Source organism: Perognathus longimembris, chromosome 28, assembly GCF_023159225.1.
Source record: "Perognathus longimembris pacificus isolate PPM17 chromosome 28, ASM2315922v1, whole genome shotgun sequence".
Lineage (NCBI taxonomy): Eukaryota > Metazoa > Chordata > Mammalia > Rodentia > Heteromyidae > Perognathus > Perognathus longimembris.
The window spans coordinates 24,192,357-24,218,186 of NC_063188.1; the positions used below are offsets into that span (position 1 = coordinate 24,192,357).

General features: G+C 37.0%; 1 protein-coding gene and 1 long non-coding RNA gene across 3 annotated transcripts in view; one reads left to right on the top strand and one right to left on the bottom strand.

The window, feature by feature from the left end:
* Lamp2 (lysosomal associated membrane protein 2) overlaps positions 1–10,961 on the top strand; it is a 42,889-nt gene extending 31,928 nt beyond the window's left edge. The window contains exons 7-9 of one of the 2 annotated variants that reach the window (XM_048337002.1): positions 124–184; positions 757–921; positions 3,161–5,873. In XM_048337002.1, the coding sequence (XP_048192959.1) occupies positions 124–184; positions 757–921; positions 3,161–3,300 (366 nt within the window). In that variant the 3' untranslated portion in view covers positions 3,301–5,873. Of the gene's footprint in view, positions 1–123; positions 185–756; positions 922–3,160; positions 5,874–10,464 lie in introns of those variants that run through there. The other variant, XM_048337001.1, reaches the window with a different exon arrangement.
* An 11,740-nt stretch (positions 10,962–22,701) lies between these two features.
* LOC125344325 lies at positions 22,702–23,086 on the bottom strand. Its single transcript, XR_007209467.1, has 2 exons — positions 23,050–23,086; positions 22,702–22,824 (listed from the first exon to the last, which is right to left on the bottom strand). It is a non-coding gene; the product is annotated as an uncharacterized LOC125344325 (long non-coding RNA).
* Between the last annotated feature and the right edge of the window lie 2,744 nt (positions 23,087–25,830).

Below are 25,830 nucleotides of genomic sequence, written 5' to 3' on the forward strand. Positions count from 1 at the left end.
TGGCTCAGGCTTAATCCCAAGTTCCTCTTCTGAGCATTAGTACTAGATTGCTTTTCTTCTATAGAAAATGTTCTTTAGACATTCGTGTTATGCTGTTAACTGGGAAATCTTTTTTACCTACAGAAAAATGGAAACCGATTCTATCTGAAGGAAGTGAATGCCAGCATATTGACTAATGGCTCTGGTAAGCAAAGCACTGTCCTGGGGGAGGTGCAAGGAGTGTGGGTTATTATACCAAAGGTAAAGGAACTGTAATTGCTCCATTACCAGATAGTGCCCTTATATAATGGGACAGAAGATACTATATACATCATGGTCACAATGTAAAGTCTGTAACACAGGGACAAAGGATGTTATATAAAAAGTATACTGTTACCACAGCTTAGAATCTATGACTGTGGTATTCTCTCTTTGGAGTAGCCTTTCTTGTGAAAGTATGGTGGGCAATAGATAATGGTACATTTTTAGATTAGAAATAGCTATGGAAAGGTAAGGGCAAACTGAGTACTGTGGTGTATATCTATAATTCCTGGCACTTGAGAGGCTGAGACAGGAAGATCCTGTATTCAAGGCCAACCCAGGTTATATAGAGATTTCCAAGTAATCCTGGGATATATAGTAAGGCCTTGTCTCAAAAAAAAATTAGGGAATTTCTTTTTGTAGGTAGACCCTTTCTAAGTTACCATACTTCACTAAAAATTACATTGAGGACTGTCCCATTTTTTTAAAGTTACTAACCTTTTTCTTTCTGTGAAGTTTTCAGCGTCACAAACAACAACCTTAGCTACTGGGATGCCCCGTTGGGAAGTTCTTATATGTGCAACAAAGAGCAGATTGTGTCAGTGTCTGAAAAATTTCAGATAAATACCTTTAATCTCAGGGTCCAGCCTTTCAATGTGAAGGAAGGAAAGTATTCTACAGGTAAGACTCAAACAGACCTTATTAATAATTTATGTTCTGTTGACCAATAGGTGGCTTTGAAATAGAGAAATATAAACTTATCTCTTGACTCTGATGTGTAGTTCTCATGGCCTCTAGTACATTATGTAACTCTATATTTGGCTTGTTGTTTTGCTCAAGCTTCAAGCTAGATGTAGTTTTCAAGTCTGAAAATCATTTGGAGCATTAAGTTGAGCTTATGTAAGGCATACATGCTCTCCCTAAGATTAAGTTTGGGGCAAGTATGGCACTGGAAGCATCAGCTTTCACCATTTTACATTTGCCTTCTTGTGGCCATCCTGTCACTGGAAAATGTTCATACCTAACTGAAAGCAGTTTGGTCTAATTTGTTAAGAAACATGATAAATAGTGCCAGCAAAGCCTCAAATCCCATTCATTACCTATGGTTTTGACAAAATGATCCTGAGATTTCCGCAAGCATGTGTCAGTGCTGAGTGAGGCTTTTGGAAGATCTCCTCTGGGCTCATCGAATCTATCAGATTTTAATAACAACTTTGTGAAGGGCTCATTATAATGTGTTCATGTGAATGTGAAAGATTTGGCATTACAAGATTAAAATTTGCATAAAGGAAAAGGAAAGACTGTATGAAATTCCTTAAGTGTTTGGTCCTTTTAAAGTAATTACTTAAAATTGGAGGTCTGTGGATCACAAACCTTGCTGAGAAAAGCCATTCTAGTCATCTGCATCCTTTTAAACAATTAATTCTATGGTTTGGAAGGAAATGTAGAAATTCTCTTTCAAAGTGAATGAAGCGAATGTGTGGTGAGCTATCCATCTGCTTCTGCAGAGGTGCTGAATACCTAATCTGCCTTGGTTAGGCCAAAATAAACCAGGCTCTCCACCTTACTTCTCTTGAGACTGCAGAATTTAATCACAACTTGAAAAGTAATTTCCCTTTTGTTGGTTTTGCTTATGAACTTCAGTTATTTTGATCCTTTGAGAGATTTATTTTGGAATCCATCTAGCTCTTCTACATCATAACCCTAATTTTAGGTCCAGATTTGTGTTTAGAATTGAACATCATTTGCAGTATTGTTACCAGTTCAGGCCTATTTATCTCAGCAGCCTGTAGTAGAGATGAGCTCTATTTTTGTCTAGTTTGAAACTGCTTTTTATGTATATAGAATGTAAGATATTACTCACAGTGATTTATAACATTTAATACTAATATTGGCTGCATAATCTATTTGTGGAACTAGGCTCTTGGTTATGGGTACCTATAAATAGAACTCCAGGTAATACTTGAGTGTATTTGGGGAGGAAATAGAATTGCAACAAGGCCGAAGTGTGTTGATTGAATTTTATTGGATCAATCTATGTATTCTCTAGAAATACAGAAAAATAGCTCTCGTGGGCTGTCAGCCTGGTCTAGAGTGATAAGAAATTTAGTAAACACATTCAAATTAAGAAGAAGTCCCTGTTCCTTGACTCTTACAGCCACTAAAATTGCATTCTGCATCAATGATCTGCAAACATTTTCTGAAAACTCCAAACCGGGAACATAGTTTCTCTGTCAAAATTTTTAGTTCTGCTATTGCTGTACAAAAACAGCTATAGGCAATACATAAACAGATGAATGTGGCTGAGTTCTAATAAACTTTATTTATGGAATCTGAAATTGGAATTCTGTATAAGTTATATGTTACGATATATCCTCTCTTCTCCCACTCCAATCATTTGAATAAATGCCATTTTAAACTCTTTGGCCATGTTCAGCTCATGAACTGTAGTTTACTGACCTTTTCCATAAAGAAATTTCAAAAACAGCCTCACTGTCCAATTCTACAATGCCATAATGCTTCCATTGTCCCCAGAAACATTTACTGTACTGATAAAAGACTGATCTAGCTTTAGGGAAATGGGCTCAATCAGATAAATACTCTTACTTTTGATAAATACTCTTCTTTTGGAATAGACTTGGAATAGAAACACAATCATACACACATGTTTCGTTTGATAGAGTGTGTATTTATATTTACAGCTCTATGAATATATCTTTATGCACCAACATAAATGAAAGGACAAGTACAGTTTAAGGTTTTTAGAATAGTCCATAGTTTTCTATAGCTTTATCAAAAAATATACTTGTTGAAATGATTTTATATAAGAACATTTCTGACTTTTAAATCAACATCTCTTACTTTTGGACATTTTTTTTATTATACTCACTATTTGTTACACACTTTTTCTCACCTACAGCCCAGGAGTGTTCGCTGGATGATGACACCATTCTAATACCAATTATAGTTGGTGCTGGTCTTTCAGGCTTGATTATCGTTATAGTGATTGCTTACCTAATTGGCAGAAGAAAAAGCTATGCTGGATATCAGACTCTGTAACACTAATCCATTCATGATCTCTGTTACAAAAAATAAAGCAAGTACAAGTACAAACATGCAATAATGTTCAATTTAAGGTACATTTAATTTCAGTTTTGCTCTTAGAATGGGTGGTATGGAGATTTCAAACCATCACAAACAAAATTAAAACTATAAACTGCAAATTAGACCTGATTTTGGGGTTTCCAACCATGAAACTCAACACGGTTATTTCTATCACAAAAGACATGTGCAAAATTACCTAGATTATAAGTTCAGTTTTACTTTCTTCAGTATTTAGTATTTAGCGTTTTGTCTTCACCTGTATGTTCTGACTAGAAATGCACAGGAAAAATTATGTTTGTGCATGTGTGCTAGTACTAGGCTTTTAGTTCTATGGCTTTTTTTACTCATGGCTGAGAGCTCTACTAATTGAGCCACACTTCCAATCTGGCATTGTTCTGATTAATTGGAAGAAAGTCTTACCAACGTTTCTGCCAGAGCTTCCTTTGAACTGTAAGTCTTACATCCCAGCCTCCTGAGTAGGTAGAATTGCAGAAGTGAGCCACCAGTAGTCAGCCAACAAAACAATTAAAAAAGTTTTTTCCCTGCATGAGATTGAATTGGGACAATATATTCTACAATGGGTTTGTACTTGTTCTCTTTGCACTTTTTTGTGATTTTGTTTGCAGGTTAATTTAGCTACTTTACCTTGCTGCATATTTGATCTAGGAAAGAGAAGCTAGTAGATTTGTTTAGAGCCTAATAAGTCATAGTATGTTCTTCCTAATGAATTCCTTTCTCATGTGTTTTGAATACATTTGTTTTTAATGTGGCTGTAACAAGAAAAGATAAAAAGTTTATTTTAAGTTTAGAATAAATGTTTAATTTACTATTTAATTTGCTTTTTTAAAAAATTGGATATTTCAATCTTTTAAATTACTAGCTACAAGGCTATTCCTACTAGGCATTTCAATCTATACTTTAGGTGCTTTTGAGATAATTGCTAGACAGTGCCAATGCAGAGCATTATTCTTTTGTGCCTGTATATTGGCCTCCGTATATAATAATAAAATTAATGTAGCTTTCTCTTTAACCTTCCAGTCTTCCTTGTTGGCGGTAATGTATTTTTTCTCTTCTTTTTCTTAAAGAAGAAATGTTAGTATACCCAAGGACCTAGATAAAGAAGTGCACTTACACTCAGAAAATAATTTGCACCTAATTTGAAAGTCTTGGTCTTCCCTTTAGTCCATTAAAATATTATTCATTTCTAGTTTGCATTGATTGCTACAGCATTTACTAATTTGCCGTTCACATTTAAATGGTACTGTGCTAATCAAAACTTACTCTGTTATTGTTCATTATAGTAGAGGCATTATTAATTCATGTATTTTGTATTCAATTTGGTACTCAGAGAGATGCACCAGTTGTCCATTTACTGAGCGTGCAACCCCTAATGCTTATATAAAAAAGAAAATGCTTCAGCTTGATAGCACAGGAAGTATTCCTTGTAGCTACTGGGAGATCTTTTACATGCATATATATTTACACACACATATATCCATACACATATATGCACATATTATATATGTATACACATACAGGTACAGCTGAGCAAACAAAAAATATTAGCATTCAGCTATACATGGCAGGTTCTTATGGTTATTTGAGGAGGACAGATTACATGCCTCACATTTACCTGAAAATGAGGAACTATCTGGGTTCCAAAGCTTTGGTATTGGTTGAATGCATCAGTACACACATACACATATGATATGCACACATTCATAGGAGATTGCGTGCTAGGCTATGTATGTCTGTAACTGTCTTTGAGTTATAATGGAATAAGTAATATTTTCTTCACTGAAATTTGCTGTCTCTAGCTTAAAAACTTATTGTTCTAGACTGTATTCTTCACTGACTTTCTCCTAGAGCTTCACAGAGCTGCATCAATAGATTCAAAACATTTCTTAGAAACCAAATTTAAATCTGGATTTAAAAAATTACTTTCATTTAAACTGTGTTTTAGCATACAATTACTAATCTTATAAGGATTGATTAAGCTTTTATGAACATTGGCCTTACATATTTTTCATGAATCAAAACAAAGTAGCTTTTTTCTTTGAAGAAATATTAGAACTGTAAATGACTGCATTGACTTAAGGCTGTTAATGTTTCTAGAAGTTTCTACATTTAGATTATAAATCTGATTGATATTAAAGTACTATCAAGCACTGTTTTATAGAAAAATATGACTTGAGTGAATATTTTTGTATTTTACATGGGCCAGTTTATATACTACTATTTACACGATTATTTCCTATAACTGTTTGTTCTTTGTACCTTTTGTACAGTTTTGGTTTTATTTTACTGAATTCACACCTTAATGGTAATGCTCTATTTGATTTCAGGTCTTTTTCATGTTTTAGCATTTGTATGAAGTAACTGGTCCATGTAAATATCTTTCATGTTTTTTTTCCCTCAAATGTTTAAGCTACTAGTTGATGTATGGTCTCTCTTTTTAGATATTTGCCTGTCTTGTTTGCTCAACATTGCTTCTAAAACAATAAAGATTCTTGTATTTCTTAAGGAAATTTGCTCACATTTTTTCCTATTGGTTAAATTTAAGATTTACATGCTACATAATGGCAATTTATTTCAAAAGTAAAAACTTTAGAAAGCTTAGAATGTAATTATTTCTAAAATGTTCTCTGAATTATGTAGGCCTAAACTGATACTAGGTTAGCTACAGAGTAAGAATCATTTGGGAAGTATATATTTTCCCATCTCTACAGGATTTCATTTAGGAGGTTTGAGGTGAGTGAGTGTGTGTGTGTGTGTGTGTGTGTGTGTGTGTGTGTGTGTGTGTGTTGCCTAGCCAGTGAGGGAGATAATGATCAAGAATATCAGTGGAATCACATCAACTTAGAATATTTATTTCATAATAAAAACATTAGAATATCTTTTCACACACTTTACTCAATTCCTGAGTTGAGGCTACTATTTAATGTCCATACATAGCATGTGTCATCCATATGAAGCTGTGGATCTGACCAAAGGAGAATGTGTCCAGTGTATCTCTTAGATTACCATAAAATGCTTATACTTCATTCTATGAGTGTGGCTCAAGTAGTAGAGTCCTTATCTACCAAGCATAAGGCCCTTAGTTCAAATTCCAGTACTACAAAATAAAATACTTTCTAATTTCTAGCTAGTTTCCCAGTCACCTTAGTATACTACACAAGAAAACTTAGCAACCTTAGTGACATTTCTCCTCTGTGTTACCCACTTAAACAATGTAAACGTACTTAGTTATCACGGGACGCAGTGTGACTACTTACTACCATGTGCTTTTGCTAGGTTGCTTAACTTTTAGGGTCTCAATTCTAGATTCTGGGGGCTTTAAAATCCTGTTAATTCTTATGTTTTGAATGATACCTATCATTTCGCTGAAGATACACACATTTGAATATTTTTGGAAGGAATCTGGTAAAAAGTTATCAAGAGCATACATTACATTCTGTGTAGTTTACACCATCTTAAGTTACTGCATATTTTGTACTTCGTGATTCTTTTTTTGTCGGTCATGGGGCTTGAACTCAGGGCCTGTGCACTGCCCCTGAGCTTTTTCACTCAAGGCTAGTGCTCTACCACTTTGAGCCACAACTCTACTTCTGGTTTTCTGGTGGTTAATTGGAGATAAGAGTCTCATGGGCTTTCCTGCATAGGCTGGCTTTCAACTGCTATCCTCAGACCTTAACCTCCTGAGGAGCTAGGATTACAGGCATGAGCCACCAGCATCTTGCTTTAACAGTATTTTTAATCTATATAAAACTTCAATGAGATTTTAGTAGTCATGAAACTTTTTAATCTTTAAAAATATTTTATTAGTTCTGTGGCCATTTAACTCTTCCACAGAACTAAAGGTGTATGTGAGCCCCCAAGTCCAATTCCACCATTGAAAAGCAAAACATAAATGCATGTTTCCTTCCCCCACAAATACTTTTCTTATGGTAGGTATTACTTTGGACAAGTAGATCAGGTCAAAATGACTTACACAATGAGCATTTCTTTTCTTTAGGATATAATCCCATTAAAGTTACTATTTAACCAAAATTTCTTTCCATTATCTAAAGAATTTTTAAGGGATGGTTTCATAAAATCAATAGTTATTATAAATTAATATTTCACATACTAATTGAGAGCATTTTAAGTAGGTGACAGCATCTAGAAACATCTTTGTATTAGTGAAATTGCCTTTTTGATCTACTCTGGAAATATTTGTCTTATGTGAAAGCCTTATTGGCAGTATTTATGAAAGTCATTTCAGTACTAGGTCAAATACCCAATTTGGGGAAGAGGACTGTGTGTCTGTTGCCAGAATAAGAAATTAATCTACCAATGAATTTTTTAAAATCCAAGAGATATTAAATCCAAGACATAATACTTTATGGTATGTGTCACCCAATCGTTTATTGGCTGGGTGGTAATTTGGAAAATTGAAGAGGATGAGCTAACTGGGGACTTTTTAACACCATCTATTCACAACTCACATCTGGCAACTTCATCTGGAGTCTTAATAGAACTAAGTTTTAAAAGTTAATTGAATTGGCAGCCAAACTCAATGTCAAAAACTCTATAAATGTATCTTGTTCTCAGTTATTACCCCAGAGGCAAATAGGCAGTAAAGGAAAACAAGCATACAAACAAAACCAAGCCTGGCACTTTTCTTGAATGCAAGCACCATTAGAATTGCCTCATAGCCTGTCCATTCTGATTTTCAACACAATTCTAATAAGCATAATTACCTGATTTATTGATCTCTGGTAGATTGCAAGCCAGTAAGAGAAGTAGAATGGTGAGCGGTAGGGAATGGGAATAGAAATGGCACTTGGACATCCTTGCCGTTTTCTTCCCTGTGCAGGTGTGTATCCATCCATCTGCCATCTCGTTTTCTCCTGTGTCATAGGAAGCTGTTTTCCTAGTCAGAGGTTTTGGAATCTCCTACCTCCTAGGAGACCTTGTACCATTCAACATCTTCAACTTACTATTTGCTAATGGCTGTTTTCCTCCTATAAGCATCGAAATCTCATTCTATAGGCATATGTGTGTGTGTGTGTGTGTGTGTGTGTTCCACAAAAATGTCATCTTTATGTCCTTCTAACTTCCTCCATATTATCCTCTTAACCTTTAACTTATTGAGGGGAATATTGTGTTTATATTCCAGATTCTTGACTTTTCTAAACAATCATTCTATACTTCTTAACCTGGAGGATTTGACTCATACCCCCTACCTTCCGTATTGCTAGACCTAATGGACATTTTCAGGCTTCTGTAAAATTTAGGCTAATCTTTGCTAATTAAAGCTATTTTCTTCCTGGCTTCTGGGGGACCATTGTCTCTATGCCTTTTTCTATTCCTTTGTTCTTTGTTAGTGTTCCCAAAGGTTTTGTCTCTGGTTCTACTTTCCCAAACTGACAGATATCTTTGTATATGATTTATTTCTTTTCTGTCATCTTCAAGTAGTTGTACAAAGTTGTACAAAGCAGTTTATGAATACAATGTCTATGATTTGTCTTGCCACTTAGGTTTATATAGCCACTTCAGATATCTTAAACTAAAAAAAAAAAAAAACCAAACAAACCCTGAGTGTCTCCGTCTTCCACATATCCTTTCTTAACTTCCCTCCCACCCATTCTCCATTCTCAATACCTATAAACATAACAAATCTGAAATGCATATGTTCTTCATTTTGGATTGCTATCATAATGACTGGCACCAGCATTTACATAATCAATAATGGAATTGGAAACTACATTGTGATCACTTCTTGCTATACCCTGTATTTTGGTCAATTCTACCTTCGAAATGAATATTCAGTCTCTCCTGCATCTGTACTTCATTTACCCAATTCAGGACTGTGTTATAGGGCACTTGGCATCTAGCAATACAGATGCATCCTCACTTAATTACTGCTAGTCTTCCATCACTTCTGAAACAAGTATCCTGATGAGGAATTTTTTCCCACTGGGATAAGACAAAACTACTAAGGATACTATGCTGATCCTGTGAGTTGGTCCCTAGTATGCTGCCTCTTGGCTCAATGTTCTGCCTATGCTAATCTGCTTGCCTTGCCCCTAGAGTGGTTTTTTTAAAATATCTATGATTACCTGCTTGGTTAATTCCTACTTATCTTTAAAAATCAGCTCAAATGTCACCTTTTCAAACTGCTGGGTAACAAGGCTGAGTTGCATGTGTATGTGAAATGCTTCCCTGATAACTTTTGTGTATTAGTCACCTCTCTCATATAGCATATTTTCAAATTATAACTCTTGATTTCCTTGCCTGGCTGTCACTTTAGATTGGGCATCTTTAAACGAACGCTTACACCACCAGGGTCAGTTTATAGCTCTCTCACCATTATGACCTGCTACTCATTCATTTTGTGTGTCTGCTTTGCGTAGTTGTTTGCTTGGTGTGTTATTATTTCCTAATGTTCAGTATTCCAGGCCATGTATCTTTTCAACATTATAACATTTTACCGTTGAGTGCTCACATCCAAGGATTATCTTCTGCTTAAGGGATCTGGGAAGTCTGTGATTACCAATAACTGGCCCTTTTTGTTCTAAAAAGTGTATGATTTGGTTATTGGCGAGTCAGGCTTGAGGAACACCTGCCTTGTTTGCTGATAATAAATGCCAATGACCTTAGTTTAAAAAAGAGCAATATGGGGCTGGTCATAGTGATGCACCCCTGTAATCCCAGCTACCTGAAAGGCAGAGAATGGGAGGCTTGAAATTGAAGGTTAGCCTGGGCAATAAGTAGTGAAACTGAATCTCAATAAACAAGTTGGATGTGTGTGTGTGTGTGTGTGTGTGTGTGTGTGTGTGTGTGTGTGTGTGTGAGTTTCTAGTTACTCAGAGGTATAGGAGGATTGTGGTCTAAGGTCATTTGCACAGGAGGAAGTATTTGACCCTATCTGAGAAGAAAAAAAAAAACCAAAACGCTGGGAATATGTCTCAAGTGGGAGGGTGCCTCCATATTATACCCAAGGCCCTGAGTTCAAACCCCAACAAAACAGAATAAAACATGTGTGTTGGGAAGTACTATCATTTTAGCTTAAAATGGGCAGATATGAAATTGTGTCTTTGTTTCTGTTCTCAATTGTCCTTTCTCCACATCTAGCTCAAGACTGCATTGCCGATGACGACAACTTCCTTGTGCCCATAGCGGTGGGAGCAGCCTTGGCAGGAGTACTTATTCTAGTGTTGCTGGCTTATTTTATTGGTCTCAAGCGCCACCATGCTGGATATGAGCAATTTTAAAACCTGCAAAATACATGCAAATAACCAAGTTTCCCTGCTTCTTAGCATATGAAACACACTGTGCCTTAAAATTGCTATGCTGATAACTTTTAATTCCTAAATATAAACCCCAGCATTTTGAGATTAGTGTTTACTAATAAAAACTGTTTTTCCCTTGAAGCTAAAGTTGAAAGTGTTATATTTACAGGTCCTGGAGAGTGCTTGTTAGACTCTTGATATGTAATGTTTTAAGATGTGTCTTAAGATTTGGCCAAATTCTGATTCTAACCTCAGAGTCCTTAAACTTATTGACATGGCCATTATAAGAAAAAAATACATAGTTGTATCTTACTGGAATTAATAAATACTGTTTCACTACTGGTGTTCTGTTTCAATGCATGAAAACTATCCCAGTTTAAACTCATCACTGTACCTTTGCAGATAGTCTATTCAGTAAGTATTGATGTGGAATTCATGCCCATCAGATATAAGCAACCCTACTTGTCAGTGGAGTGAAGTAGAGACTGTCCTGCAGACCATCCACATTTTTAATGGTGTGACTTTTACTGTTGTTGTTTTGCCCATTCATGTTAAGGATGAAATTAGTACTCTGGTTTGTGATTCTCCTCCCCCCCCCCACCGCCCCCTTAGATACAAACAGTCCCAAGAGGCTTTCACAGAACTGGTTTAAAATGACAGATCTTTTATTATTTCTTTTTCATCAATATAGACTGAAAAGATTCAAACATATTTAACCACTTACATTGTTTTCCTTTTTCCTTTGCTCTTTGGATGCCAGATTAGCATTGAAAGATAGAAATAGTGTATGAACTAATTAGGACAGATTGTGTTGTGTTTCTCTACATCATCTTGCTATTCTCTGGAGCATTAAAATCGATTTAGTGTTGTTGTCAGGCTGGTACTTATGAAATGTAAGCCAACAGCGGTCTCAGAAGGGGGGTGGTAAAGTGTAGCACAAGGCTCTTCTTCATGAAGGTCCCTGTGGGGCAGAGCATGGGTGGAGATGTAGAAAGAGACTGTTGACATTAAAATGAGGTAGATAATAAGCCCTTACTGAAACATGGGCCATTGTATTGCATATATAGATAAATAAGAAGGAAGCTTAATAGATGAGAAGGGTTTCATATTAAAGTGGTTCTTAATTTTCATGTGTATGTTGTCTCGTTCTTATTTCTGGAATTTACTGATTAACGGCACAGTGTCTCTTGATGTGTTTCAGTAAAATACAGTAAGTCTCTTTGGAAGCAAAGAGGCTGCTAATAAAATGCACATTATGTTTTTAGAATCATGACAAATTTTTGTGTGAATGGCCAAAGTATAAGAGGATGAAAAGTAAAAATTAAAGGAAGTATGCTTGTTATATCATAAAACACACCAAATATTACATTAGGTTAATTAATCTAGTCTTCTATTGGCAAGGGACTTTTGGATTATTTACTTGAATGCCATAATTTTGCCGACAAGGAGTAACTTCACTGAGCTGCCTTGCCCACCGGACAACAAAGCTATTGTTAATATTTTGCCAAAAATGAAATCTAGAGAGGAAAACAACTGCTAGTTTATACATGAGATGATGAGATCAGAGTTGGGCACTTGGAGTTGCTGTACTATATTTTGCTTAAGTATATTTTTGTGCTGCTCCTAGAGTTTGAACTCAGGGCATGGGCACTGTCCATGAGCTTTTTTGTTCTACCACTTAAGCCATAGCTCCATTTCTAGCTCTTTTGCTGGTTAATTGGAGATGAGAGTCTTATGGACTTTCCTGCCCAGGCTAGCTTCAAACCACGATCTTCAGATCTCAGCCTCCTGAGTAGCTAGGATTACAAGCATGAGTCACTGGTACCCAGCTGGCTCAGTACTTTCTGAGTACTCAGTACTGGGCTTGTTTAAGTATTTTCAAGTAGTGAATATTGGCCTTTCCAATAATAATATACAGAATACTTCTATTATGGTCTCTGTTTAGTAATTAAAAATCTTTGATATTTTTGGATGAGATCACAGAGATTGAGAAAAAGAAGGGAACAAATTGTGGACTACTTGATATATATCAGATGTTTACAGATGTATTTAATCCTCAAATATTTTATAAAATGTGGGTAGCATTATCCCTCTTTTAATGTGAGGAAAGTGAGGCCTAGTTAAAATACTTGGACAAGATCCTTTAGCTAAGTCTTGAGAGTCAAGATTCAAATTCAGTTGAATTCTGAACTCAAAAATCCATGTTGTACACTGCCTTCTGGTGGTTCAATGGAAGGGGCTTCTGTGTATTTGATTCTGCCATTTTTCCAGGCCATTAAACAGCAGAAAATAATTTTGTATAACCTCATAACTACCTAATGTCTGTGTAAAAACATTATACTGCATTTTTTTCCATTCCTGGGGCTTGAAGTCAGGACCTGGGCATCGTCCCTGAGCTTTTCTGCCCAAGGCTGGTGGTCTGTCACTTTGAGTCACATTTCCACTTGCCTGGTGGGTAATTACAGATAAGAGTTTCATAGACTTTCCTGCCCAGGCTGGCTTCAAGCTACAATACTCAGATCCCAGCTTTCTGAGTAGCTAGGATTACAGGCATGAGTAACAAACACTCAGCTATATTGTATTTCTTTATCCTAAGTCTTTTTAACCTAAATTAATTGCTATGGACAATTCTTGTTTTCTGTGGAGCTGAGGATGGAACTCGGGGCCTCAAGCATGCTAGGGCCTCAAGCCCTCTGCCATTCAGCCATACACTCAAGTCCCATTTTCTTCTGCATTCTTATACTTTAATGGCAGATTATGGCAAGGGAGAAACTGTGGGGATGCACAGGCAGTTGTTTTGCATGTAGATGATTGCTCTTTTCTCCAGTGCTATTAGAAAATTAAATGTGAAATCATGCCATGCTGGGCAAGCATAATTCTCTCTTTGGACTCTTTTCTGTTCTCTTAATATTTGCTTTTGGTGCTGAGGAATTGGGTGTGATTTTTAAATGAAGTGATACTAAGATATGGGATGATCCAGTTGCTGTGAATTGTTCAAGTGGTTATTGAGAAAAATAAGGTTAATGCTAGAAAAAACTAATCCAATGCACACTCAAATGCTTATTTCTTGTTTGTTTCTACTTAATTACATTTTTACTAATTTCCTTTCCTTGCTCTCTGTCTGTTTTTTCTAACAGCTGAAGAATGTTCTGCTGACTCTGACCTCAACTTTCTTATTCCTGTTGCAGTGGGTGTGGCCTTGGGCTCCCTTATAATTGTTGTATTTATATCTTACATGATTGGAAGACGAAAAAGTCGTACTGGTTATCAGTCGGTATAAACAATTAAATCTAGTGCTTATTTTGCAATCAGAAGTTATGTTTCCATTGGCTTAGAGCCAGGAAATACTGTGCAATAGATTGTTTAAGATATACAAACTAACCTCAGAGTTGCTAGCTAACTTGGGCATGAGTAACACTTATTTAGCAAGAAAACGTATTAGGACCATTTTTCCATCTTCACTTGCTTCATTTGTTAAAATGTAATTGAAAGCAAAATCATGGCTTAGCATATGTCTTTTTAAAGTAAATAGTGATTTGAAGCCTCTGGATCCAATTATAAAAGCATTTTTACGGAAGTATAATTTTATATGTTGCAGTTACTTGTATTTTGCTACTTCATTATTTGCAAAAATTAAAGTTGCTAGAGAATTGTTGCTTCTGGAAATAAATTCAAGAACATAATGAATTCATTTTCATTGGTGACAAACACAAACTTTAGTTCTTAGTAAGACATCCTTTCCCTACCTTTTCATAAACATTATTTAAATATGTTTCTTTCTGTTAGTTAAAAGAGACAGAGGGTTAAGAGTGTAGCTCAGTGATACATCACTTGCATAGCATGTATGAGACCCTGGGTCCTATCCTCAGCACTGCCAAAAACAGTCACAATAATAATGTATCTAATAGCAAAAAAAATCTAGTGGATTTCTCCATTATTTTTGTGGTTATTATATTTTATCAGGATTTGTATGTGTGTGTGAGAGAGAGAGACAGAGAGACACAGAGAGAGAGATAAGAGACAAAGAGAGTGACAGAGAGAGTGATGGTCCTGGGGCTTGAACTCAGTGTTTGGGTACTGTCCCTTAGCTTTTTTGCTCAAAGCTAGGGCACTCTACCACTTGAGCCACAGCTCCAGTGTGGGCTGTTTGCTGAAGAGTCTCCTGCCTGGGCTCCCTTCAAACCATGATCCTCACGATCCTTAGCCTCCTGAGTTGGATTATAGGCATGAACCACCAAATGCCCAGCTTCTTTTTCTCTTATCATATTTTTGTCTTTTAGAATTTGTAAAATATCTCAGACTTGGGATTTGTGCTAAAGGACAAAGTAAGGCCATCACTGTTTTTAAAGTGATTGAATTTTTTGTCTTTTTAAAAAAATCAGTTGTGGGGCTTGAATTCAGGGCTTGGGTACTGTCTCTGAAACTCTTTGTGCTCAGGGTTAGCATTTACCACTTGGGCCACAGCGCCACTTCCGGTTTTTGAGTGGTTAATTGGACATAAGAGTCTCACCTGGACTCCCCTCCCCCACCCCGGGCTAGATTCACAACCATCCTCAGATCTCAGCCTCCTGAGTAGCTAGGGTTAGATGCATGAGCCACCAGGGCCCAGTTGAAAAAAAATTTTTTTTTAAGATTTTTACTAGCATACATTAGTTGTACAAGGCGATATCATTTATGATCTTTCAAGGTTATGATTTAGAGGTTTTTCCCTGCAGAGCCTTAACTTGTTCCAAAAGTCAATTCATCCTGCAATAACCAAATCTATATATTTTGTGTGCTTCCTGAACTTTGATTCCTTATATGAGTGAGTTCACATTAATATTCCTAATGCATTGATTTTTTTTTCTCTCATAGCAAGTACTAACTCTAGAGGCTAGTGGGCCCTGACATATATCATCAGTCAGATGGTTCCTTAACCAAAGCTGCCCCAGATTTATTCTATAAAGTTTCTGATCCTTAGAAAGACTTAAATCTCTGTTGGGACCTCTAAGATTTCCATCCTCTAGAATAAGGTATTAGAGACCCCTCATCCTTGTGTTTTGCTTGATTGTTCAGCTGCTAACTTTCCCTTTTATTTGGTAGCACAGTGCTGTGGTTGTCAAGGGCCCAAATGGCAAGTTTGCACACCTCTCATGAGCATTAGGCAGGTATTTATTTTATGAAGCTGTTTTATCTCTACATTGAACTAAAAACAAGCTCCTGAAGATCTTTTTTTTACTTCAGGAATTTTCTTTGGATTAGCATTTTAAGCTTAAAACCTAAACAAATGAGTGTAGTAAACCTTAAATAACCCTAGTTTGTTATTCAATCCAAGATTTAAGTTCCTATCTACCTCTCAGCACAATGCAGGTGCTCACCACTGTATTGTCACTGATGCCAGAAGACTTTGTCAGTAACTGGGATCATAAAATTTTGTTTAAAAGAAAGTTCATCCACACACTTCCTTACTATCTGAGCTGTATATACATCATGACAGCATGTCTTCCATCTTTAGCACTATGTGGCTCTGCCTTACTGACTCAATTTTCTATTTACCCTAATATATAAAGAATGCTTTATGGTAAAATGTCTTCCTATAAGAACATCTACTTATTTTTTATTTGGTAAAAAAACAAATAACAAAACAATAGCACCATAAAGAACAGGGGCCTCATTTCATGCATATTTTTGGATGATTGCCTAAACAGATTACTTGAATCAGACTGTAATCTTGGTAAGTATACGAATTGAATATTACAGATTCATTTTTAATACATTTTGGGTAGGAGATTAGTGACATTAATTCTTTAGGTATCATGCATTTATCCTAGATAAATTAGCTAACATGTTAAATTTATTGAGAATAAAATACAAATGTTAATAGAGGGTTAAAATAAAAGCTGTTTCACTTACAATAAAATACAGGAAGCTCAAAGTCTGAACTGAGTTAGCTTTGCAATTATTAATACAATAAGGGACCAGATCGTGGGACTTTGAACTCATGAATGGAATGAAGTTTTTTTTACCTAGCTAATGCTTGCTGCTACTTACAAAGTTTTAGATTCATCAACTTAGAGAAATAATTCATACCTGCAAAATAAAGCATACTGTGATACTTCTGTTCGATATATGTGTTATTTTAGACTAATATACTAAAATTAATAAAGATGATATAATCTATGCCACTATGGATAAAACTTTGATTCTGTATGTTCAGCCTTAACAGCTTCATTTGTCTAACCTATGTTCTTTAAATTCTATTCTTTTGAATTGTCAATGGGAATCATGATCTCATTGGTCTACAACTTAACCAAGTCCTATCGTTAGGTAGACATTAGAACTTTTTTTTAAAAATAGAAAATCCAAATACTAGGGCCTTTCTGGTCATAAAAACATGTTGAAAACAAAATACGGGGGGGGGGGGGGAGCTGGGAATGTGGCCTAGTGGTAGAATGCTTGCATAGCATGCATGAAGCCCTGGGTTCGATTCCTCAGCATCACATAAACAGAAAAAGCCAGAAGTGGCACTGTGGCTCAAGAGGTAGAGTGCAAGCCTTGAGCAAAAAGACGCCAAGGACAGTGCTCAGGCCCTGAGTTCAAGCCCCAGGACTAGCAAAAAATAAGGAAGTGTAATGAATACAAAATCCACTTACCAAATACATTTTTATCACACACATGTCTGTTTTCACTGATGTATTATACTCACTGTTGGAAGTTCATTCGATTCTGAGCAAGACATACAGGGGTAAGAGAGGAGCTGTGCCTTTTCTGAAAAGGTCCTCATGTTATATGACTGAATGAAATCACAACATATACATAAAACCACTCCTTTTATGTAAAAATATTTTTGTTAGGAGAAGGAATTTAATGCTGACTTTCTAAATAGTTCCTGAATAATAGGATTTTATTTCCTGATTGTTAGACATTTACCAGTTTTTTAAGCTAAAAATGTCTTTACCTTGCAGTTATGGTACTGGAATCTGACTTTCCTGTCTCAGCTCCTTCACTGTATATATTTCACAATTCTGAACCTTATTTTAAGGTCGTTGCTAGCAAGAAGAGTGACTTTATATATGTTGCTTGTGAGGGTTGCCATGTATCTAAAAGTCAACTTGAAAGTGCATCCCCCTAACTTCAATGAAGATAAGATTCTAATGTTAGTACCGTCTTTACATTTTTTTGTGATGGTACTGTGGTTTGAACCTAGGACTTTATACTTACAAGATAGGTGTTCTATCACTTGAGCCAGGCACCCCAGTTCTATCTTTAGAACTTTTAAGGTCATGTTTTGCTGACCCTTTGCTTTTGCTTTGGATTGTTTTGTGTTAAAAGGAATGCATGATGAAAAACAGAAATCACAGGATGCCTTGCATTTTTATTAGGACAAAACGCTATCGTTTCATTGAATTGTTCTGGTGCTATGCACTTGACACACATTATTTTATAGTCCTCACAGCCACTCAGGTTTGGTGACATCATTCCTAATTCACAACAGATGAGGAAACTGAGGCTTGAGTTGGATAATTGCATGGAAGTAAGTAGCAAATGTGACATTTGAGCCCGGCTTGGCCTGCCTTTTAAGTCCATGCTCTTTACTATATGTCCTGCTCTTCTAAGAAACAGATTTATAGATGTAAAGCATATGCCTTACATTAAATGGCAAAGACCATTTGGATACTGATAATTTGTGGGCGATACAAAATTGTCAATATAGGCAGATGGCCAAGGGCAGCCAAAGAGAAGCATATGTGTCTGCCCCTCACATACCAAATGATTTCTCAGGGCCTTATATAGCCTGTGAGCCAGATGTTCCCCTTTATGTATTAGTTACAGAAATCTGATTTCGGTGCTTTATTGGCCTGAATGTAGTCACTTTATAAATGTTTTTCAATATTCCTAAAACAACTCTTGAGTTTTTTCCAGTCCTCTTGAGTGGATGAAGGTTGTGCAACATGTTCTTTGAAAGATGAAGATCAGTTTGTGGTGTAGCTCATTAGTAGTATTAAGCCCTGAATATCACATATATCTGGGTAACTTCATCTAGTTATTCTGATCATGTATCATTATCATTCTGCCCTCAAACTCTTCTGTACCATGAATCATTTTGACTGTGCATTAGTGTGTTTAAGAGACTAAATGGAACTGTCTCTCTTATCACTTTCCTTAAATTAATGCCATCCCTATCCCTGAGTCATTCCTTGGCTTTGAGTGCAGTGTAGCCAAGGCATTTGGCAATCTGAGCTCTAGTATAGTCCCTTCTCCCAAATCTGTAGCCTTTCTGACTGGAGTTCCAGAAATTTTTGCCTTCATGAAGTTTCCAGGTATAATCACCCTGTCCCTACCTCATCACCTACTTTCCTTCTCCCCACTCCAACCATGCTAGACCTCCTGCTACAAAGACCCTGAGGGTGCTGTCATCTCAAGTCACTCACTCTGCCTTCCACCTAGAAAGATTTTCCCATGGTTTCTTCATAGCTCATATTCTTACCCTAGTCAAATCTCTTTGTCACCCTGTCAATGAACCATTCTCTGACCTCCATGTTGAGGACAGTACTCCATCCACTTTTCATTTTCCTTCCTATGTTTCCCTCATTATCACTGTCTAGTATGTTGTATCCTTACTAATTTGTTTCATGTATGTCTCCCACTAGACGGTAACCTTCATGAGAGAAGGAGTTGTTACTTCATATACCCTTCTCCTGAGAACAATGCATATAGTTTATACAGAGCAGATATTTGCTGGATGAGTGAATGGTTGTCCTGTATGTAACAGCTAAACGTTAAGCACTTAATGCCTTCTCTTATTTCTAAGATACTGGCAGTCATAAGGTAAATACTGCCAACTAAACTTTGGTCATGAGAGGCCTACTGATTTTAAAGATGTTAAAATGTAAAAAAAAAGCAATGTATACTTTGGAATTGATATGTGCAAGTCATTGTGGAAGGTGCTGTACATGGATTATAACATCTTCCATTAGTCATTAATTATTCTTCAATTAATAGCTAATCATATATCTAGTTATATCATCAAGTCATGCTCTTTTGTACTCTCATGACAGCGTTCCATTAGTACAACATATTGTTTATGCCATTTTCAATTCAAAGCAAGTCTATCTGTGGTTGCTATAATGTCAATTTGAAAACAGGTAGACTGCTCAATGTTCACTTTTCCTCCTTTTAAGTGCTATATAGTATAGTATAGTACGGCAATTATGTCACAGTGGAATTTTAACTTTGGGTCTTAAACTACCAAATAGCTGTGTGACCTTTATTTGACCTCCTTAATGTCTCCCTATGTCTAAAACTGGGACGACACTACTTTATAACCTGTAGGGTTTGTTGTTGTTGTTGTTTTCAGTATTGGAGATTGAATTTGAGGCTTCGTGCTTACTAGGCAGGCATCTACCACTTGAGCCACACTTCTAGCCCCTTTGTGCACAAGTTATTTCCAAGAAAGGATCTTGCTTGATGCTGGAGCCAGTTTGGGCTGTGATCCTCCTACTTATGCTTCCCTGAGTTACTGGAGATGACAGGCATGCACCACTGCTCCTAGCCACTACCCCCCTCTCCCGCCAGCTAGGATAACATACATATGCCACTGAAACCAGCCATTGATTGAGATGGAGTCTCACAAACTTTTTATGCCTGGGCTGGCCCATGAGCCTCTGATCTTCCCTCTCAAGTAGTTAGGATTACAAGCATGAACCATTGTATTCAACTCCTGTGGATTTATTTTAAAAAAGAGAATTTAAAAATTCACCATTACTGGGGCTGGGAATGTGGGTTGGTTGTAGAGTGCTTGCTTAGCATGCATGAAGCCTTGTGTTCGATTCCTCAGCACCACATACACAGAAAACCTGGAAGTGGTGCTGTGGCTCAACTGGTAGAGTACTAGCCTTGAGCAAAAAGAAGCCAGGGACAGTGCTCAGGGCCCTGAGTTCAAGCCCCAGGCCTGGCAAAAGAAAATTTCACCATTACCTTGTAAGCAATAACAGTAACCTCTTAAATATCAATCTGAATCTTCTTCCTAAAAGAAGTAGTGTCAGATGTTTAGATAAAATCATAGGAAAAAGAAGTGCAGACAGAATAGGGCTAAGATCTTAAGGAACAGAAATCTACTAAAACAATTTTTGAAAAGATGAATGGCTGGCCATGAAGGAAATGCAAATCAACCATGAGATATCATCTTACCCCAGTTAGACTGGCCAACATTTTGAATTCTGACAACAAATACTGGTGGGGATGTGGGGAAAAAGGGACCCTACTGCACTGCTGATGGGAATGTAAATTAGTACATCCACTTTGGAAAGCAGTTTGGAGATTCCTCAAAAAACTAAACAGACTTTCCCCACAACTCAGCCATGCCACTCCTAGGCATCTACTCTGAGCATCATGAGCCATCCAGGATATGACAAGGACATCTGCAAATCTGTGTTAATTGCTGCACTATCCACAATTGCCAAGATATGGAAACAACCCAGATGATCCACAATAGATGAGTGGAACCAAAAAATGTGGTACCTATATACACTGCCATTAGAAAGGACAAAATAATGTCATTTAAGGGAAATGGAACTAGAACAATTCATGTTAAGTGAGGTAAGCCAAGATCAGAGAGACAGACAACAAGTTCTCCCTGATATGCGGAAGTTAGATCTAAAATGGGACATAAAAATTACACAAAATTGTTAATACTCACATGCAGTGAGACCAAAAGAGGGTAGTCTTAGAAGAAAATCAAAAAGGTGTAATACCCAAGCGCCTCTTCATATGTATATAAAAGATGCATACTGAAGCCATGATACTATGTGAAACGAAATGCACTTATTACCTGAGGTATGTAAAGGTAACCCCACTGTATATCATCTCTAAAACAATAAAGCAAATTAGAAAAAAAGATTAATGGACTGTGAAGTTACAGAATGTCTCAAAATCCAATTGAAGGAAGAACTGGAACTTGAATAAAGAAGTAGACTTAAAAAAAATCGGTGGCACTGGGCTTGAATTCAGCCTTGCACTTGCTAGAGAGATGCTCTACCACTTGATTTTTTTTTTTTTTGCCAGTCCTGGGCCTTGAACTCAGGGCCTGAGCACTGTCCCTGGCTTCCTTTTGCTCAAGGCTAGGACTCTGCCACTTGAGCCACAGCGCCACTTCTGGCCGTTTTCTGTATATGTGGTGCTGGGGAATCGAACCCAGGGCCTCATGTATATGAGGCAAGCTCTCTTGCCACTAGGCCATATCCCCAGCCCGCTCTACCACTTGAATCACATCTTCCACAATGAGATAGCACCTTACTCCAACTAGAATGGCTCTAATCCAAAAGTCAGGAACTAAAAAATCCTAGCATGGACTTGAAGCAAGGTAAATTTCCATGCACTTTTGGTGGAAATAAAAACTATTTCCATAGTGGAAAACAGTATAAAGGTTCCTCAAAAAACTAAAAGTGTACTCACCATTTATCTAGCAATCCTACTTCTGGGCATATAACCAAAGAAAATGACATCCGTATGACTTTACATTTGTATGTTTATTGCAGCACTATTTGCAAGAACTAAGATACAGAATCAACATAAATGTCCATTGGCAGATGAATGAATAAATGATTCATATATACAATGGAATATATTTAACCTCAAAAATGAAATTCTACCATTGTAGCAATATAAGTTGAACTGAACAATATTATGTTAAGCCTAAATCAGGCATAGATATACAAATGCCTCCTGTTCTCACTGATATGTGGAAGCTAAAAGACTGTGTTCATGGGAGTAGGGAACAACGTGATGATTACCAGACCCTGGAAAGGGTTTGGGGAAAAAGAGGATGGAGCAAGGATGAATGGGTTCAGAAGAGCAGTTAGTGGAATAACTGCTAATGTCCCATATCATGGTAAGGTAAGTGGTTGGAAACAGTTAATTTCAAAATAGACAGTAGAGAAGACTTTGAATATTGCCAACTCAGAGAAATGTTATGTGAGGTGATCTGTCCATATCAATTACCTTGCTCTGGTGACTACAGATTGTATAGTGAAATGCGTTGAGATCTCACAATGTACTCCATAAATATGTGTAAAATGATGTGTCAAAATTTTGTAAGTAAAAATAAAAAATATGCTTTGAATTAATAAAAGGAAAAGATGAGTAGTGAGTGATAACTTATACTGAATTGGTTAAAATGTGTTGTAAAGTTAGGATCAAATATCAGATGAGTATAAGAAAGGACCTACAGGGGCTGGGGATATAGCCTAGTGGCACGAGTGCCTGCCTCGGATACACGAGGCCCTAGGTTCGATTCCCCAGCACCACATATACAGAAAACGGCCAGAAGCGGCGCTGTGGCTCAAGTGGCAGAGTGCTAGCCTTGAGCGGGAAGAAGCCAGGGACAGTGCTCAGGCCCTGAGTCCAAGGCCCAGGACTGGCCAAAAAAAAAAAAAAAAAAAGAAAGGACCTACAATTTAAAGAACAGAATGCAGTATGTACTCACATATAGTATTTATGTGCATGAATTTGGTAATTGATGCATATCCAACAAAAAGAAGAGGGAAGAAAGGGGTAGGTAGGCGAGGGATGAATGAGAATGTTGAGAGGGGTGACATTGATCAATATGTATTCATAAACTGCTTTGTTAAATGGTAACTCCTTCATACAACTATTTAAAGGTATTTTTTAATTAAAAATGTTTATAGAAGGATGTTCTTTTTAGGTCAGTAGGGAAAGAATGAAACTCCAAAAACTGATGGCTGCCATTCTAAGATACTAGGATAATTATGAAAATAGATTTAGATGCCCACTTCACAACACCAACATGAGTTCAAATGATCAAAAAAAGTTAAAAGTTTAAAAACTATGAAATACATAGAATCAACTATAGATTGCTGCATATCTAATCTTAAGAATATTATGGAGCTGGTGATGTAGCTCATTGGCAAAGTGCTTGCCTAGCATGCCATGTCCCTGGATTTGATCCTCAGACAATAAGTAAGTAAATAAATAAATGATGAATGAATGAATGAATGAAAGGGCTTTTAAAAATGATAGTGGAAAAGAAATTTCAGTATTTCTGACCATTAAAGTGCTATTAGACACAAAGTTAATGGTAAGAGGAAAAATATTTGTTAAATATAACAAAGTGTTAGGAAAATAAACTTACTATTAAGTGTTGACAAAACTTAAGATGAATATTCTATGAGAGACTGGATCAAAGACAGATAGGTGAGTCAGGATAAGAAATACAAATGGATAAACAACTTAAAATAAATTATTCTTCCTAGTAAAGGCATTTAAAACAAGACATCTTTTAAACTGGATAAGAGTCACACAGACTTTCCAGCCCAGGCTGGCTTCAAATTGTGAATTTTTTTCCCCCACATATTTTTCTTTATTGTCAAAGTGATGTACAGAGGGGGTTACAGTTTCATATGTAAGGCAGTGAGTACATTTCTTGTTCAACTTGTTACTTCCTTCCTCATTTTCCCCCACCTCCCTCTCCTCATTTCCCTCTCCCCTTCATGAGTTGTACAATTGGTTACACCAAATGGTCTTGTAAGTATTGCTGTTGCATTGGTTTGTCTTTTTATCAGTTGTCTCTCGGTTTTGGCATTTCCTTTCCCTTCCCTAGTTCCAATAAACGCATATACAATATCCAGGGTACTAAAATCAGTTACAGTGATATCAGGGGTATAACCACGGGAAGGGAATATGAGACAACAAAAAAGAAAAGAAAAAGATGGCATGTTGAAAATTATTACAACAGTGGTATACTACTTGTTTCTATAAATTGAAGTATGTTTTTATCAAGAGAATTTCCCTTGTTTTACATTAATCCACCCCTTGGTCCTCAGCCTGCATACCCCTCTTCCCAAAAGGATGCAGAGGCACATTTAACTCAGGTCCATTGTTTCCTCTGGTGATGTGGAAGAAGTGATTCTTATCATTACAATGTTCCATAGGTTCTCAGGAAGGGGCCGGCTCAGAGTCAGTACATGCCATTGAATGATATGAATGGGTGTGAAAGTGTTGTTGATGGCCAAGGCCTCTGTGGAGGTGGAGATACAGAAAATGCCAACCATCACATGCTGCGTCTCTGTCTCTGAAGGTTTCACCAGGCCAACATTCCTAGGAGCCTTGTGTCCAATCTGCTCCTGCTATATGCTTCCTTTGCCAGCACCAACATGAGCAACTAACAGTGACTTTTACCACCTCCACCCACTTCCTTCTCCAGCAGCCTACTTCTGTCACTCAAGGGCCTTCCATTATCAATGCTATGGGTCAAATTATTGGTAGACCCTGCTAACTGCTATTAATTGCTAAGGGTAAAAGGATAAGGAGAAAGAGGGTGGAGTCTAGTACCACACAAGTTGGGTTGTGAACCTTCACTAACTCCCAACAGAATGTCTGGGTAAATGAGTTGCACACATGTACAATGGAATAAAATCTCTTTCTTGAAGAACTATTAATAGGAGTATCATTTTTTGTCCTGGGCTGAGCTTTTGTGCCACAGCTCCACTTGCAGATTTTTGGTGGCTAATTGAAGATGAGTCTCTGGGCTTGGCTGGGCACTGGAGGCTCACACCAGTAATCCTAGCTACTTAGGAGGAGATGTGAGGATCACAGTTCAAAGCCTGCTGGAGCAGAAAAGTCCCCATTAGACTCTTGTCTCCAATAAAACACTAAAAAACCAGAAGTGGTGTTATGGCTCAAGTATTGATTTTGATATTCCCTTTCACTTCCCTAGTTCTAATGCCAGTATATACAGTATCCAGGGTACTCAGATGAGATACAGTGATAGCGTGGGGACAACCACAGGAAAGGGCTACAAGAGGATCATCAAGAAAAAAAGGTATGGTTTCACATGGCATGTTGAAAGTAATTATAACAGTGATATAACACTCGTTTCCATTCAAAGACACTTTTAATTCCAATTGAAGTAGACCTACCACCCACCCCCACCTATCACACACTCTGGTGTGCCTTGCAGCAGCTGTCTTGGGATAGCAGAGAGCCTGAAAAAACACACCTAGTGGAAGACATATAGGATGGGGACAGCCCAGGGTTGAGGGCAGAGTATGCATAAACAACTTTATCTAGGCACAATCTTTCTTCAAGACAATAACCCAGTGGAGGGCAGGATTGTCTCACTTCAGGGAAAATAAAGAGGTTAGCATAAGCTAAGAATTAGGCAAAATGTTGAAAGAATGAAAATGTGCTGTTGTTCTCATTTTGTTCTAGG